This window comes from Pelmatolapia mariae, linkage group LG9 (assembly GCF_036321145.2).
Source record: "Pelmatolapia mariae isolate MD_Pm_ZW linkage group LG9, Pm_UMD_F_2, whole genome shotgun sequence".
NCBI lineage: Eukaryota > Metazoa > Chordata > Actinopteri > Cichliformes > Cichlidae > Pelmatolapia > Pelmatolapia mariae.
The window spans coordinates 17,643,052-17,661,587 of NC_086235.1; the positions used below are offsets into that span (position 1 = coordinate 17,643,052).

Consider the following 18,536-nt stretch of genomic DNA (forward strand, 5'->3'; position numbering starts at 1 on the left):
ACATCCAGCACTGGTAAAGAAAATTAAAGTGGAACATAAAAACTACATAAATATATGAAAAACACAACACAGATGTACAAAAACAAATAAATAAATAAATACAATGCACATGCACACATATGCACACACAATCCTAACCTCAGGCACCCCCAGATCTTCCAGCAAATGCCTTTCTCTTGGGAGCACAGCCCACACTGCACACGCTTTCCTAACACAATTTCAATCTCGGCCTGGACAGACAGGCCAGATAACCCATCTCAGTGAATGAATGCATACTTGAGTTATTGTAACACTGTTCATCTTCACTGCCCATACTAACAAATTTAAGTCAGAAAATCTGACAAGACATCTCATCGGGTCATATATGGCATAATTTTGTGAATCTACTCTAAAAAGTGTTTAAATACATTTCCAGCCACCATAAAGAAACATGGCTTAATTTGGGTTTTAGCTTGGTTTTCGCAGCATATGAAAGCCAGGCCAAAGCCCAGATTTTCAACTTCTAGATTAACTTTTATCTTTGTCCTTAATCTGTGTTCCTTTCCTGTTTGCTTGGGAGTTTTTTTGTTTTTTTTAATTAAAGATGTCTAACAGTATCCATTGCTAGTTACTGTGGTTTAATAAACAGGCAAATAGATAGACAGCCTCTTGTAACTTCACTGAGTTTATAAGAAACCATCAGTTACAATTACTACCACAGCTCAAAGACGAAGAACTGAGCGTCATCACTAATGGGATGGCAGACTGGCTAGGTCGCAGCCCCAGGCGTGTGTGGCTACACTGAGTGGGGGTTCCCTCCCCACCTCACAGCCGAGAGGTTTGCCGGTCAAGGACCCGGGGCAAAACACTGTGTTGCTTACTTGAAGTTTATGCATCGGAAACTGTTCAATAAACTAATTTTTTCCACTTAGAGAGTTATTTGCAGACACTGAAGCTACAATAACAAACACTGGAAATGCTAATGAGGTCACCGTTTGACTGACTTTGTGCGCAGGTGGGATTCTCAGTTTCCTGTCAATTTCTCGACTTTTTGTATGTTATGTCTTTGACTCCAAAAAGTTCTATACAACAAATAAGACTCTCTAAAGCAATGTGGCTTCTTATGCATTAAAACTTGTAAACGTGTATATAATTATGAGAGATTGGCTTGATCCCCTTGTTAATGGACAGAACTATTGAATGTATAAGTTGTCTAGCAATTTTAGTTTTAACACTAATCCAAAGAAAAACTGTGAATAAGAGGGAAATATTAAGTTAAATAACAAAAGTCAAACAGAAAGCACTGGGTTGATGCTGGAGAAAAGTACCTTGCACGGGTGACGTTGCAGGCCCTCTGAAGTGGGGGTTAATGTGGATGTTCTTGGGTTGTGGAGCCTGTTGCTGGTGATGTGGAGGGAAGTTGGGTGGCGGGGAATTCATCAGTCGTGGTGGCGGCTCCATCTGGGGTCGCAGCGGCGGGGAGCGATGAGACATGTGCGGAGGGATGAGGGGCTGAAGGGGCTGCTGAGGAAGCGGACGCCCGTGATCTTGGAAGTGAGGCGGTCCGCTTGGACGTGAGGGGTGGTGCTGCGGGGAATGCAGCTGCTGCTGATGAGACTGATGAGGAGGAAGCATTCGCGAGGACTGCTGTTAATTGGAAAGAGAAAGGAAAGGAGAGAGGAGGGAAAACCAAAACAACCCGTCAAAACACCTTTCGTTCTTTTGGATTCTGTTATGATGTGAGGACACACCAACAAGTCAATTCAACAGCAAGAGCAAAGACGATATGGTAGAAATACGATGTACGTCTGTTTTCTTTATGCTGGGTTCAGACTCTGTGATAACAGCCCGATTGTGGCCTCATAGAGATGACGTAGGCTTAATCGAAATCGGGTTAATCGAAAACAATAATAATGGATGAAAACTGGAGCAATTGTCCTGACAACCTGCTATGTCAGAATATTTTTGTGAGGTTGACCATTGCGAGCAAAGTAAAACAGGAATGATGCTGCCCATGTAGCTCAATAGATATCATGTGCAATCATGATTAATAAAGGAGAAACAGCAAGTACTCCGTCATGTTTCTCAGTTACAAAAAGGCAAGTTTTTAATGACTATGATCGCTAACTCTGCCACAGTGACCATCATAACAGGTAGAAAAATTTTGCACTTTGAACCCAGCGTTAGATTTCATCAACCTTCATTCAATAAAAATATAAAATCTTTGAAATATGCTACAAAAATTAAGAAAAACAAACAAAGCCAACACTTAAAAGTCATGCCACCTGCTACCACTGGAATATCCCTGCCATCGATGCATCAAAAAAATAATTATATAGTTAGGTGATGTTTCAAATGGGTCCTTGATAATTGGTCAATCTGTTTACCGAGCAAACAAACAAACATGCCAGTGACCAAATTAGTCAAATAGTTAAACCTGACAACTAGAGTGCCTTGTAAAAAGCACACACTCATTAACGGCAGCCAGCAGGATGTTTGTGGTGTTGGCATGTCATCCCTGTGCCATTAAATTTTCATTTCCAGTGTTTACGTTTGCTTTTGAATTTTAAAGCCTATTAACACTAATTAATACAACCTAAAATAATGCAGTGCTGGAGTTGGATGTCATCTAGCCTTGAAAAAGAATCACTTTAATCACCGTCTCAAGCTGTGAACAACGGGGGAAACACCCAACTGATACTTTTGTTCGTTACCTGAAGCCTTGATCTAAAAACGTAAAGAAACCTAACACACCTACACAGTTTGTTTTATTTTTTAAAAAAGAATAACATTTTCATTTGATAAATTAATTTACATTGTAACTATTTATATCATATACCAGTGTATAAAAAGGCCCAGGATGTGCTGAAAAAGTATTAGTTACTTGCACATACACATGCACATTATGGTACATGCTCAATGTGACTTTTTCCACCAATAATAAATGTATATCAAAAGATTAAATGGTTGGAGCTCAGTCCTGTGTAAAGAGCAAACAATTTTTTATAATGCTGTCTAAATGAACAACTGCTAAATCATTTTCTATAATCCATATATCACTGACTACAGGAGAGCAGAGAGTGCTTTGACTTTCTTTCCATGTGTAATCAACCATTGCTGTGGTGCTTTTAGATAGGAAGGAGAGCAGCAGCAAAATAAATACATGTCAAGTACTTAGACACGCTGCCTTGTAACTGTGACGAATACAAGGAGGTAAAAAGTTGAGCCATTTCAAATCATCTTATTCAGTGAAGCCCTTATGCTCCCTTACAGTGAAGTGACACAGTACTGAGTGATGCAATACTCTGTGCAGCCAAATAGGAGAACGCTTTAAAAACATTCAGGTGGATGACTTGACAGTGCTTTACCTGCATGCCCATGTTTCCCATCGGGGGGAATCTCTGGTCGTTCATTCTTCCTCTGTTTCCTCCTCTATAGTCTCCCATTTCAAACCCTGGGAAGCCTCCTCTTCCTCTGCCTCCTCGTCCCCCACCTCGGCCTCTGCCTCCGTGACGATTTTGTTTCTTCTGTCGTTCTTGCTCCTCGAATTCCATCAAATCTCGCTTGGCCTTCTCTGACAGTTCTGTTTATACGTGGAACAGGAAAAGGAGGCACTCACACATTAAACTTAAATCAATGGAAGTTTAAGTAATGTAAATGAAGCCTATAAGAGTTTAGAGAGATTCAATGTTTCAGAATCTTTAAGCATTCAGGCTGTCAGTGGATACAGAATAAATTATTCCCAGTAGGAATAATTTGTACCTAGTGTTTCAGGGATGTTCCGCCTTTTGGAGCCTGCATCTGCCAGGCGCACAACAACCCCCTCCTTTCTTTCAGATTTGAACCTTATGCGGCCAGACTCTTCATCTTCCTCGTCTTCTTCGTCCGATTCCTCCTTTGTTTCTTCTTCTTCTCGCACAGCCTCGTTTTCACCCTGAAGGACATGCTCCGATGTTAGAAGCAGAAGACGTCTCCTATCCTAACATTTGCTTCACCATTTTTACTCTGTGGCTTGCTGTGTTTAATTTCATCATTGGCTTTATTGCATGAAAGGACATCCTAAAATTCATGCTGGTGTTTATTGAATATACACCAACAGTTGGGGGCTAGTAGCCAAAAGGTTAAAGCATATACTCCCATTGCTACCAATCAAGCTCTATGCATTCCTAGCTAACAAAGCCAGCCCTCGAGCTTGATTGTACCATGTGAAGTTGTTGCACCACTTGTTCATCCCGGTTCAACACTGAAATAAAAACAATGAATCTAAAGAAGCTGGCTTCAGAATACCTCCTCCATGTCATAGACTCGAGTCCCTTCAGCAGTGTCTTCATTGTGCTGATTTCCCTCCACCTCCTCTGTGTCCTCCTCTGCGCCCTCCTCCTGCTGGGCTCCATCTTCATCAAGAGGCTCATCACCATAGGGGGTTTCATATTCTTCATCCTATAAAGATGAAACGCTTAATATGCATCAATAAATTGACAACAGATTTCTGATTAGGACCGGCAATGAGCAAATAATTTTTTATTTTCCCTGTTTCTGTTGAAAATAAAAATGCTGTTATAGATTATCTTTTTCCCCATCACTAAGAGTTGAAATGAACGCAAGAGGTGACATGATGACATACTTTGCAGTGCAGATTGATAAAATTTCAACTTTTCTCATTAAAAAAGGACAAAAAATAAATAAAATAAAAATCATACAGAGCAAGCACAATAAAATGCTATGGTGAGGTTTTTGGGGAGGCACCAGACAACCCCACCCCTTCCAAACCCAAATTATCATAACAGTAGGAGCAAGGCTTCATTACTATTCCTGACAGCATTTGAAATTCAATGAGATGTAAATGTTTGACATGATATACAGAAATGCAGGCGCAGATAAAAACACTCCTCCCCGCTTCAATGATGGTGAAAATATCATTGACTGACTCCTCACAAATCACTCCGTTACTGTCCACGCTGATTTCACTTCAACCCATGATGCAAACACTGAGCTGTGATCCAAATACACAACTCAGTCAAAAAAAAAAAAAAATCAACACACAAAAGGTGCCATATAGCTGGAATATGAGCTGCCAGCGATTCCAGCATCCGAACTGCACAATACCCTCTAACAAATACCAATTGCTGAATAAGGTCAGATTGTATGTCTTGCAGTGATGTTAGGTGATGTTAGGTGTTGTGCTCCATTAACCTGCCAGCAGCAGCGCCACGTATAAAGGCAGAAAGGGGGGCGGGGGGGGGGGGGGGGGGGGATATTCCGACCAAACCAGGCGGATGGACAGTAAGTCCCAAGGGAGGCACAAGAACAGCTTAATCCTTTAAACTGTTCCACAAAATGCTCAATGAATACCACAGTGAGCAAAATGTCAAGGCCATGCAGTCTAGTGACCTTGTAAACAGGCATTGCAGATAGCTGAAATACACCTCCACACCTGCAGACATCTCCAAAATATCCAATCCAAAATAGGCAGCCACTTGTGCTAAGAAGGTCAACATCTTATCGTTGTTTGGAGAAAGACGGTAGGCTAATATATCTCTGTCAGGTGACAAACACAATCACACCATGGTAAATGGACCATAACAGACATTTGCACATGGATCTGGTCTTATCTTTGATCCTCTTAGCCCAGGCTAAGAGGAAAGGAAAACGAATAAAAGGGAAACTCACATCAATCATTAGAAAACTGTATGGAGTGTCCTCGGGAAGGTCAATAATCTTTTCACCTGCATGAGACTTTATCAGATCCAGTCTAAAGGCAGAGATAAAAGCCCCCCACATTAACCTCTGCCGATTGGCAGCACATCTCCCTGACACAAAGCAGCTTCTTACTCCCCCAAAGATACAAGGCCCAAGGTCACAATGGCACAGGGATTTGGAGGCGACAGCAGAGCATTACCTCACGCCAAACAAGCTGTCAACAAAACTTTGTCAGCAAGATGGAGAAATTAACTGGCAGGAAGTGATAATGAATCTAATCCTCCCCTGCCAAAAAACACCGACCAACATCTCCTTCTCCTGAATAGATTTTCAATCCTGACTGACCCTGTACTGAGACAAGAAAATTGACATTATCTCTTGGACACAATAGAGCTGGGCAGAAAAGGGGGAGAGGGGGCAGAAATGTGTGTCTGTGTGTGTGTGTTCAGGCATAGATTTGAACAACTGAGGAAATGTGAGAACTCACTTGAAATTCACCATCAATAGGCTCATTGATTTGGATGTTTAGCACACCATCCTGATAGTCGTCGTCAGCCTCTGCTGGCTCTCTGGCGTAACCCATTTGGTGTTCGGAAATCTCTGCGCCATCTTCTTGGCCATATTCCTCTGTATATGCCTCATCCTCTTGCTGGTACTCTTCCGCCTCCTCCACATCCCCTTCTTCGCAGCCCTCTGCACCGAGGTTCACAACGTCATCGGTATAGTCTGCTTCCTGCGAGTTGTCCTGCTGGTCATAGGATGTGCCCAGGGTATATGTGGCATTGAGGCTGATATCCTGACCACTGAGAGGAAGTGAAAACATTTTTAACATCCCATGAAACAGAAATGAGGGATGATGGAAGTCTAAGCAAAGATGAGGACACAGATATAAGTGGATTACCTTTGATCTACGTCTTCATCATCACTTCTGAGAAGATCATCATTCAGCTCTTCATCTGACATTTCTGATGGATTCTGAAACAAACAAACAAACAAACAGGACCATTATGGTGTTTAACATACTGTTCTTTAGATGTGTGCGTGTGTTGGTGTGTCTGTTTAAGGTGTGGGGGCAGGGGACCACCTCCAACCCCAAAGGATGCTCTATTCCCATGTGGTGAAGGCAATCTGGACAGGTCAACAGAGTGCTTTTTTGTCCACTGTACTTCCTCCTGGTTCACATCAACAATTCCCCCTGTGGAGGAGCCACCTGCTACAAATCCACTGCTCGCATCACTTTCTAAATGTTCCACAAACCCCATCATCTAATGTTTAGGATGTTGTTTTCCAGTTTTTAAGCAGAGAAACCATACCAACAGCTTGGTACAAAGCACACACGGCCAAAAATGTGACTTTTAAAAGCTTTTAGCTTATTCTTACCTTTTTACCTGACAGCCAGTCCTCTTCCAACAAATCCTCTTCCAAATCACTTTTGTGGCAAAAAGACAAACAATGACAGGTGAGTCGAGTTAGACATCAGCATGCTACTTAATACTGCCTTATATAATACTGTCAACTCTCTATTCAACTAGCAAGTTAAACCTGTTTAGGTAAACTCTTCTTAAAAGATATATATAGAATTCTCAACTTTTAACAAAAACAATATTATTGCAATAAAAGATAAGTAATTTCAGTAGCATCTTGACCAATACAAGGGATGTAAAAGTTCTAAAACACAGGCCAAAATCCATTACACACATTTCAATGATAACAGCAGGTTGTGCCATTTAATACAATAAAGAGATGGATGCAATAGTTTACCTCTCAAGATCATCATCTTCACCTCTCCTTCTGCGTGACCGCTCAGCACCGGGTTTGTCATATTCATCAAAGTCAAAATCTGCAAAAAGGACAGTTGTGCTTAAAAATTAGCTCTAACAAGAGCAACTTAAAATACTAACAGAAGGCTCCCACATGGATTTAGAGGTGGGTGGTAGGCGGCAAGCAGGATAGTGGCTCGAGCCACTTTTTTATCATTTGTGCAGATCTGTTAAGACCAAATCACATGCGGCGTCAGTAAGATTTAACAATGAACAATCACTTTGTTACACAAAAAGCAGGATAAAAATTACTCCATGAAAAGATAACCCCAAAAATAAATATATTTGCATTTTCAATATGATTTGGGAAATCTGGCAACGGCTTAAAATAACTACAAAATATATAAAAATTAGTTTTTAAGGTGAGACATAGCCCACATTTTCTTCATATGCCATAGGCCTATTATTCTCACTATGATGCTTGTTTTAGTGTGACTGTGTATCCATTAAAAATGGAGGAGGCTCCTTGCCTGTACAATTAAACTTTTACGTTTACTTTGCAAATATTGGTCAAAAACACTGAAGACTAGTGTCTCTTTTCTACCGCCAGGATGTAACACTTGAGCTGAACATCAAGCCACACATGAATTTACGTCTTGGCAGGACTAACGCAGATGGGCATGTTTCTCCACCATCATGTTAAAGTTGATTTGTAGTAAATCAAAATATATTAAAATATTTAAATGTTGGGTTGGAAACTAGCGCTTTTAAGAAGATATATTTTATGCATCTTAAAGCTAAGAAATTCCTTTAATATGTAAAGCATTAGACTAACATTATGGAATCGGGCTGCACAATTAATTGAATTTTAATCTCGATCACCATTTTGGCTTCCCACAATTAATTGAAATTGATCAAGCGACACTGAAAACGCGTGCTTCCCCAATGGAACACAAAGCAGAGGCAAATCAAGTGCTTCCTAAATCAGCACCTGACCACGTGCCTGCATGTGCCAATCACAGCTGTTCCCTATGCAACAAAGCTTCAATTTTCCTGGACTAGTTGGACAAGTAACATAATGTTAAAAGACAGAAATACAACAAACTTCAAATGTCTAATACAGCAGGTGGTGAAGAGAACATCATTTGTTCTTTGGAAATACTTTGGATTTAAAGCAAATTTTGTTAACCAACCAGCAACACAATTAACTTATTCAACTGCCTGACAACACACCACAAACTGCACTGCAATGAAGGCTGAGGGAAAAAGCAATGGGTGCTACCGTGACTCGTTCAACGTTAACTCAGACATCCATGAAAGTGAGCCAGTGCAGTGCATCAGTTTCCATCCAGCTCACAAAATTACACTGAAAAACCAATGCAATCACATTTAGCCAAAATAAGCACCCAATAAACACTGTGCATAATGAAAGCTTCAGGAAAATGATACATTTGCTGGACTAAAGATAGGCTACCCCTCAGTGCAATCGTTTTTCCAAAGTAGCAAAACCTGCGCTATATGCAAACAATCAAAGGGTAAATAAAGAGGAATCTCTTTTCAAGTACTTTGCTACAAGTTTTAGTCATATCCATCACCCAGGTTTGATTAATGGAATGAAAGACTTTATATTTCCCTTCTAGGAGATGCACTTGAGTCAAGTGAATAAACACCTTGTCTAAAAAGCTTCTTTAGTTACCTGAAATGTAGCACAGTGTATTTTTCCTCAATAAAAGCAATCAATAATCAAATGACTGTCCATATTTTTATTATTTATTTTTTATTATTTTGGCCATAATTGTGCAGCCCTGCAACAGACCATCTGCTTTTCACAATCTGAAATGCCCCTAAACTGCAAACACCCTGCTGCACATGCTCCTTACCCCAACAAACTGCCGTTATTGTTGCAATGACAATGCAAGAGCCTATTACGCAGACTGATCAAACTCTTTGAAATCTTTCTCAGAAAGAACACAGATCGTCTATCATGGACGATCTTAATTTGTCACAATAGCCAATTCAGGCAAACCAACTTTATTTATATGGGAATAGCTTAAAAAATACACATAATACAAGGAAGTGCAGTGTACAATGATGTGTACTCAATAAGCGATGGGCCTCACGTGTCAATAAAAAGGCACAGTTATCTGATAAGTTTAAAGGCAGTGATCAATAACCCCATTTTAGGTTTTGTTTGAAAATGGCTAGCACTGAAGCAGATTTGGCCTCCATTAAATCAATAAAAGTTCCATTCAAACATTATAGACCTTGATGCAACTGGGGTAAAACTCACTGCAGCAACATGATCAATGAATGTCAAAGCAGCTGAGATATTAACCACTCTGATCAGAACTTTCAGAATTAAATCAGAGAGATAAAAGAACACAGATTAAATTATGTGGGCTCACCTAAATCTGAAGAACTCAATTTTAGCAGGTTTTCCAAACAGCCTTGAATAGAATCTGTCAGGCTCATTCTATTCAAGATAGCATCCCTACACTTACAACACAGCAAATGAGGCAAAATGCAACCCCTGATTCTCTGAAAGCCAGACATCATATGAGCAAAAAAGGGACGGATGCTCAAAATACTGACAAAATGAAATTGTTTAAATTAGGGATTCGCTAACTGATCAGCCAGGGATTGGAATCAGCGCATTTTCAGCATTGTAAGCCCTCTATGTCCAATTACCAGCCAGTGTGTTTCATACAGGCCACATACTAAAATTCCTATTAACATGCAAGCGCTTCAGTGTGAGTGAAAACAAAAAGTTCATCAAAGTAAGGCACGAAACTAGCACGAAAACATTTGTAACAACAAACTTAATAAGACACTTAAAACACCCTCACATAAACATTTTAAAGAAACTACAAAAGGCAACTAAAGCTAAAGCTATCCAAATCCATCCAGCTATCCATCAATCTAAAGACATCAGAGCCAGTCACAAAGCAGAAGCCTTGGTATGAACAAGGAAAAATTAAGGTTTAAAAAGAGAAAAGTGTCAGTGTCCTGTTAGCAAAAGTTGATTTTCTTTATACATGCTATCAGTTATACCCCTTAGAAAGAAAATCGGGATTGGCAAAAGCTGATAATGAAAGGTCACACAAAATAAATAAATAAAAATCAGACTCAACCAAGAAAATTGCGATTTCTACTTTGATTCTAAGACGGGTGGATATAACAATGTGCTCTGCTCTGCTGACTTCGACAAAACTGGAAGAGGCTCGGGTAATTTGATTGTGATTTAAATATCAAGTTTAGCTCATGGGCGTCCTTCTACATCCATGAACCTTTCTCGCCTCTACCCATCTCGAGCAGACCATCCTTCATGACCCTCCCCAAAACTAAGGCTGGTGCTCCCTGACAGACAGTCGAGCATGAAACTTTTATCTGGTAAATGACACGATGTAATTCAGAATAATTTTCTGTTTTATCAGTAAAGTGTTAAAAGCTACACACCATGGCAGGAGTCACTGCTGACGGTGGGAAGTCGGGTGTATCTGTAGCGAGAACGCTTTGCACTTTCAGAGTATTCAAACAGAATGAAGCAACACATCGCGTCTTTCCCTCCAAAAATAATTCCAATGATTAATAAAGATAAAGCGAATGGAAGCATGTCGGCCAACAGCAGCACAGCCAACCATTAAAAACAAGTTTAACAATGAACTCCCACTGGTAGACATTTTCATCATTCACAGAGCCTACTACCTTGTCTACAGTCTATGGCAACGTCAACGAGAGAGCCACTTGTGCTATTAAGTACCTAACAACTGTTGCAGGAAGCATGTGTCACACATAAACACACACAAGGTATGACATGCAGGTTTTCACCGGCAGTGTGCTCAGAGGTTAATAACTGTGTGTCAGTGATGCAACAAGAACTATATTCAAGACCCTGAAAATAATGTAGCAACATTTAATTAACCTATTATCAATTTTAATTTTTACATTTGCACATTTTCTGTTCTGGCAAAAGTTCTTCTACTCAAAGGGCAAATTAGCAGCTTTAAAGTGGGCTCTTGAATCTGGTTTGCCTAATAATTCAGTCTCCGCTCATCTAATTATTCTGTATCTGTGCTTTCAGCTCGAAAATCTACTCTGACAGTAGAGCCTGATAAAGCTGCCATTTTTAAATAACATCCTAGAAAAGCAGCCATGCACTGAGCATGGGATTTCAACAGAAAAACTGCTGTACAGTTGACCGCCATCAGTATCAACAATAATTATGTATGAGTCAGTTGTTTAATGGACTGCTAAAGGCACGAATCACAAACTCTTACATTTGGCATTGAAGTTAGGCTAAAAAAGTTTCATTCATGCAGTGCAGGAGAATAACTGGCTAATTTAACATATGAACTTGACAAAAAGAAAGGCCATAGCATTCCAGTATGCTCATGCTGTCAGAAACGGTAATCAAAATAAAATATCTAAGTGTGATTACTTGCTAAATCACGTACAGGCAAAAATACAGCCAGAGCTGGCCCATAAAGACAAATAAAATAACCCATAAGAAGAAGTAGATGGAAAAAACAAACAAACAAGTAAAAAACAAAACATAAAATCTGTTTTTGGTAAGAAATCTCATGTCTAATGCCTGTAGTGGCTCTTTACTGCTGTTTAACAAAGTCCCAATACAGTGTGTTTCATCATGACTTGTTCAGTGGTGCATATCAGACAGCTGGCAAGATGTGGTCTTATTTAAACACTAGAATATTTCATTTAAATTGTATTTATACAGGGTCAAGTGACAACAACAGTCGAATCAAAGCAAGTTATATTGTAAGGTAAAGGCCCTACAATAACAGAGAGAAACCCCAACAAACAAACAACCACCCTTTAAGCAAGCACTTGGCGACAGTGGGGGAAAAGAAAGCAGGAAGAAACCTCTGCACAAGTAGGTAGGCTCAGGAAGGGGAAGCCATCTTTTGCAACTGGTTGCAATATTTTTATCTTAGGCTGCCGCCAAGTCGCAATTCAGTCATCCAGTGTGAGGTCCTTCATCCAAGTCAGCATGGCCTCCTAAATGTAGTCTGCCAATGTAGTAACAGAACTGGTGTGTAGAAAATAGGATTGCAGCTGTTTGATGCATTATCATCCTCTTATTTATACTGAATAAAGTGATATTTTTAACTGCCCCCTCCAGCAATCTCTTAGAGATGCAGTCTCTGTATGGGTTTTATTTGAGGTAAAAGCCATTGGTCAGTCCGGCCTTGGGGTCCCAACCAATTCCAACATCCAAATGATCCCAATTTTGTTCAAGTGTTTAGAGTCTGGTGCCTGTATTTTACCGCTTGTAATCAAATGTATTCACTCTTACTGTAATTGTGATCGTAAGATGGCCTCTACAAAGCAATGCTATCCAAACACAATGTAGGAATCACTGTGGGGATATACGGACCGCGTTAACTGCGTCATAGTGCCCTTATAGACATATGCAGTTGTGAGTATAGCTACGATACTGGCGAAAAGGCCATAGAATAACAGTAGGTAGTTAGGTGCATAATCAGTGTTAATCATCCATAAAAGAGCTTGTTGTGGGGGGGTGGCGACTACCTTGAGCTATCAAAATTAGCTATCGATAAAAGCGCTACTGCGATCAAAAAGGGGAAATACCTGATTAGAGAACCATTATATCTGCTTTAAAATTCAAGAGAAATTTTAAAGCATATTATAACCCATGGCATATTTTATATTATGCTTAGCTATTCAGGAATCAAGTGGCTTTTTTCAATCCCACCAGATACCAGACTAGCAGCGAGCGTATTTGCTAATAATGTTAGCAAACAGGCCAAAAAAGAAATTCAACGCTAATCAGCGCTTGACTTTGTCCTCAATGTATTAACAGTAGCTTTGGGAATTATGCACAGCTGGAGCGTCTTACAAATTTAAACTTGTTGAGTTAACGTTGTGTCCGGTATTTTCGTCTGCTTATATTCGTTTTCGTTTTACAAAGCTGGTTTAGCTAATGGCTAGCGTGCGGCCTTCTCTCATTGAAGCCGTCTGTTGACAGTACGAACGAGCTAAGTTAGCTTGACTTAGCTCTGAGGCTAACTTAGCACTATCGACAAAATCAACTGATATTACTCACCCTGGTCGTTGGATGACATGGTGCAAGGCCCGTCCCGCTTAAAGTGTGATTACTGTACTGCAGAGTGCATTTAATCTTCAGTACTTCACCATTTTCACGGTTTAAAATATGAGACTGGCAAGAGCTTCTATGCGGCAATGACTTCAGATCACGACCAGGATACAAGCATGCTAGAGATGGGTTTGCAGCGATGATGCATTGTGGGTGGGGAAAGTCCAGCTCCCTGGATCGGTTTGCTGCAGGAAATCGAGCTCTCTCCGTAGTGCCAGGTAGACACTGGCTGGGTATTAAAAATTCAGACATATGTTTGCCCTCTACTACTAGGCTACATGCAAGATGAGGGAGGGATATTTACTTTACATCTGGATAAGGTATGAAGTTGACTTCGTATTAGTTCTACAAAAAGCATACATCATTAACACAATAATAAATCTGAATATTGTGTGGCATATTGGTAAGTAAGTGTATTACCTATAAATTCAAAGTGACCTTTTCAGCCTTTTTTTCAGGTTAGGGCAGCTGTGGCTCTGGAGGTAGAGCGGGTTGTCTACCATCAGGCTGGTGGTTTGATTCCCAGCACTTTTAGTATGCATGATTTACTGGGGATACTGAACCCGCAGTTTCCCCCGAGTGTGAGCGTGTGAATTCTTAAAAGTCATTAGGCATAGAAAAAAACATGTGTATGTGTGTTTGAATGGATGAATAAGGACTGCAGTAAGAAAGCACTTTAAATGCTCAAATAGAGTTCTGCACTACATAAGTACCAGCTCATTTACAAAATTCAGTACTATACAAAACTTTATTGAAAAGTATAAAATGAAGGGTACATTGCACTGCAATACCTTTAATCTATCCTCCTTTTTGTAGTTAAGCATCATCCACAGAGGAAAAAGAGATGCACATTTTAAGTTCCTATGCGCTCTCTGTTCTTTAAATGTTTTCTGCTTCTTTCCCCCACAGCTTTAAACATTCATGGTACTCATTCAATTTTTAATAATCATTTAAGAATGAACATGCTTTAGCTGGATTAATCCTGCCCTCAAACCTCTCCTTGTAATGTTTTTCCAAGGTATGAAAAATTAGGATTTCCACCTGTGTTGGGGAACTACTTGCACTAATGGAAGGATAATGTTATAGAAACATAATGGTTTTTGTCATGCATTATTTCGGCAAGGCTGATGAGGTTTTTATAACACTTACACCAGTGGTAATCCTGTTATAAATAAAGCCTTTTTTAAATTCTAGTTTTGCAGTTTTATTTTTCTAATTCCAAAAAATACATTTTAAAACCAAAACTTTTATCTTCCTTTTTGCTATAAAAAGCACACCTGTACTCTTGCACAATATCAAAGCTTTAGTGGAGACTGTTCCCTAAAAGGGACAATGGTGCTAGGTACTTCCTTTTCCTTTTGTCAAGTCTCAATCAACTCTCTGATAACTTTGCTCCCTAAAGGAAGAGTAGACAGGTTCTGCACTAAGAAAAAACAATGAGTAACAACAAAAACCAGGAGTCTTTTTTCTGATTGAATCCGAAACTTGGAAAAGGAAACCAATTCAGTCCCCTGCTCAGCTGAATATGCTATTTTGCACACATAAAATCATGAAGAACAGAAGAAATACTTGCTATCTTTAGAAAGGAAACAACCTCAGGCATTCAAAAGGTTGTATTTATTGTCTTGACATGAGATTTTTTTTCAATACAGAGAATAGATCACAAACTGGCTTAGAACACTTTAAACTCATGAATAATACAAAATATTCTGGTTGTTAATTGGATTCCATATGTTTCAACGCCACATAAATACATTAACACTAGAACAGAGAACAAAGAGAAATTTCTTTCCATTGGTCAGCTTTATGCTAGTGGGTGAAGTTTGCCCTTAGGGTGTCTGCTAGAAAGCCTCAAGGCAGAAGACTTTATGAAGTCTATGGTAAGCTAGTATAAAAAGTGAAACGTGTTGGAATAGGGAGGAGGTAAGGGTGGATGAATGGGCAGAGCACAAGACTTTCTCCTAGGAGACACCTGGAGTTTGTGTCCCATGTGAAACCAAGAGTCAACTTTGGCCTTTGTTAGGCTTTGTTTTCAGTTGTATTTTAGTTTAAACACAGGCGTAACAACCCTGTAATGGGCCTGGGGCAGATATTTTTTGGGCCCTTACTGCCACCAGAGCAAAAACACCATCTCACATTCTCTCTATATTTCTCAATAATCAATACTATCAACAACATCATTCTAGCTTTTGAACAGCACTGTGGGCAGAAGCTGCGCTCAGAAGTCGGAGAATGGACACATTTAGTGCTTGTTTAGTGCTATAAACTCGACTAGTTAAAGTGACATGAAGACAACTGTATTACTATAAACATGGAATAAAGGAGAGAAGCCCATTAACCACATTCAACAATCATTTCCAGTCGACCAGCTTCTAGATGTATTTTCACATGTAGGTGGTAATACTGTTTCAGTCATTTAGAAAAAGAACTTTATCTTAGCAACACATTGATAACACTGCTCAAATACAAAGTCTATCATCCTGCTCTCTTCTCTCCTTCCTCTTTTGAGCACCACATTTTTACTTTGGCTTGCTAAGTATAATTTATAATGCTGCTATGCTGACAAAGTCCTCTATAGTACAGCCTACAGAAAACTTGATGTCAACAAGTTCGTGCACATCATCCACGGGCACCAAGGTCAAGAAGACAAGTAAAGTATTTCCCAGCATATTTGTCACCAAGACTTTTCAGAAATTCAATTCATAAGGAAAATGTATATTACATAAATCAAGTTAGGCTTCTGTTCACAAGATAGAACCATGGCTTAAACATACTGGTGAAACATTTATAATAGAACAAAGCAAAAGATCGTGATATGAGCTGTGGACGTTTGTGGGGTTCTCTTCCACGGTCTTTACGCTGTACAGGCTCCAGTGATTCTTTCAAAAAGCAGCTGAAGACATTTCTATACAGACAAGCTTTTAATTCACTTGTTGTTTTATTTTTTCATTTTATTGTCTTATATTTATTTCTGGTTTATTGTAAAACACTTTGTGATTTCTATCTGTGAAAAGTGCTATTTAAATACATTTTACTTACTTTTACTTACTTATGAGTTAAAGCAAATCCTTTTACAGTCGGTAGCAAAAGTGCCTTCATCAAATTAACTATGTCTATATGTAGGAAAACTTAAAGGCAAGCAGCTTACATTGTTTCATGAATCAGCCAATAGAATTCATATTTGTCACATTCTATTTGAAAAACATAAAAAACTCAACAACTTATGGCAACGGATATTTAAGATTCTGCACAGTATCTATGCCAATGATCAAACAAAGAATGAGAACAAAAGCTCAGAGTTCCTCGAACTGTTTCCCTTCTATTGAAGCATTTAGATGACACTTGGGTTGATTTGATCTGCTCATCAAAGACTTGTTTAAGTAGCCATTATTCACTTGTTATAAATATGACTTCCCCCTATTTTACAGAAGAAACTTGATTATTACCTATCATTATATGTCAGATATTGTCAGACTAACAGATATTAAGAGAGTGAGTAAAGTAAGTAAAGTAAAGTAATATCAGCAAGACCAAAAGCTCAATGAAAGCTTTAAAACAAAAATTATGCCAATAGCAGAATTTGATAAACAAAGGATGCAAGACTCCAGTCAGAAAAAGAACTGCCATGGTTACTGTTGTGGTTATCTTGATAGTGGTCTCTGAACCAAAAAGGGGAAGGAAGAAGGGGAATGCAAGGACCTGAAGTAGGGCTGAATGTTCCTCCACAACCAACAGACCACCTGCCCCAAAGAATATTTAGTGTAATAAAATTGTTATAGATATTATAATTTCTAAAAATGTGTTTAAAATTTATTAAATTTAGAAATAGAAGTACCTTCTTACAATATCAAGACACTATAATGGAGAAGGTAGTTCATATGGATAAAAATATTATTTAAAAAAGTACTATTAAAAAAGTACTATTAAAGCAATAACATGGCCTAAATTCTTTGCGCTTTCTTCACATCCATGTTGGTAATTACATATATATATATATATATATATATATATATATATATATATATATATATATATATTGATATTCATCTTCCAGCACGTCCTGATTGTGAATATTTTTAACATTAGCTAAGTCAATATATTGAAGACATGGCTTATATCCCCCCCTTTTTTAACATTTAGGGTTGGGGTTTGGACATTTCTGCTGTTTGGCTGTTGACATGAATGAGAAAGGATGGGGAGGGGTAGTTTGAATGCTCTTCTTCCACATGGTCCTAGTGCATGCAGTGTCTCCCTGGTTGTTAAGTATTACATTTGTTTATAGACTGTAAGTAGTAGAGGGGTCCAATTCTGCATTTCCTCTTTGTACGTATACCCCACCGTCTACCACTTTTTAATAACAACCCTGCTGTAATTAAATTCGACTGTACAAAAATCTGTCAGGGTCCATAGATGGTCATTGTTTCTGGAATTTCTCCAGTGGGGGTCTCTGATCTGCTTTGCAGTCAAATTTTATGTTTTGATATCTGGAGGTGGCATCTGAATGTGCAGAACTTCTCTCACTCACATGAGTTGTAGCTTTACTTTCCCCTGCAGGCAGGTATCATGACTCATCAGATCTGTTATTTGCTGCAAAGCTGTCAAAGTTAAAAAAAACAAAAAAACAGTGCTTGGTTTTCAGTTTTAATGTAACAGAGTACAGCTGTCATGTAAATGCTTGTCCTTTTCAAATGGTCACTTTGGCTGAAATTCAAAATCTGGCCTTATCTTTATTCATTTCACTCCTTTGATTTTTCTTCCCTGTAAGGTCACAGCCTGCTTATCTCAACGCTATTTTTTTTCCTCTTTTGTGCTTAAGTCTGGGAGTCAAAGTTTCGTCTGAGTCTGGCCGTTAGACTACAGCAGAATTCTAACCCCCAAATTCCTCTTGGGCTGACAAACGTCAACAAAGACCCCGAGAGACACCAAAGAGAGGTGAGCAGTGAACTGAAGCCTCATTGTAT

The 18,536-nt window shown here is 39.1% G+C and overlaps 1 protein-coding gene across 3 annotated transcripts in view; it reads right to left on the reverse strand.

Annotated features, from left to right (window-relative positions):
* The window catches only part of rbm33a (RNA binding motif protein 33a), a 29,359-nt gene extending 15,655 nt beyond the window's left edge, over positions 1 to 13,704 (reverse strand). For 2 of the 3 annotated variants that reach the window (XM_063483507.1, XM_063483506.1), the window contains exons 1-9: positions 13,525 to 13,703; positions 7,441 to 7,519; positions 7,060 to 7,108; positions 6,581 to 6,654; positions 6,167 to 6,482; positions 4,267 to 4,419; positions 3,742 to 3,913; positions 3,348 to 3,562; positions 1,308 to 1,626 (exon numbers count right to left, since the gene is read on the reverse strand). In XM_063483507.1, the coding sequence (XP_063339577.1) occupies positions 1,308 to 1,626; positions 3,348 to 3,562; positions 3,742 to 3,913; positions 4,267 to 4,419; positions 6,167 to 6,482; positions 6,581 to 6,654; positions 7,060 to 7,108; positions 7,441 to 7,519; positions 13,525 to 13,543 (1,396 nt within the window). In that variant the 5' untranslated portion in view covers positions 13,544 to 13,703. Of the gene's footprint in view, positions 1 to 1,307; positions 1,627 to 3,347; positions 3,563 to 3,741; positions 3,914 to 4,266; positions 4,420 to 6,166; positions 6,483 to 6,580; positions 6,655 to 7,059; positions 7,109 to 7,440; positions 7,520 to 13,524 lie in introns of all 3 variants that reach the window. The other variant, XM_063483508.1, reaches the window with a different exon arrangement.
* Positions 13,705 to 18,536: the final 4,832 nt, after the last annotated feature.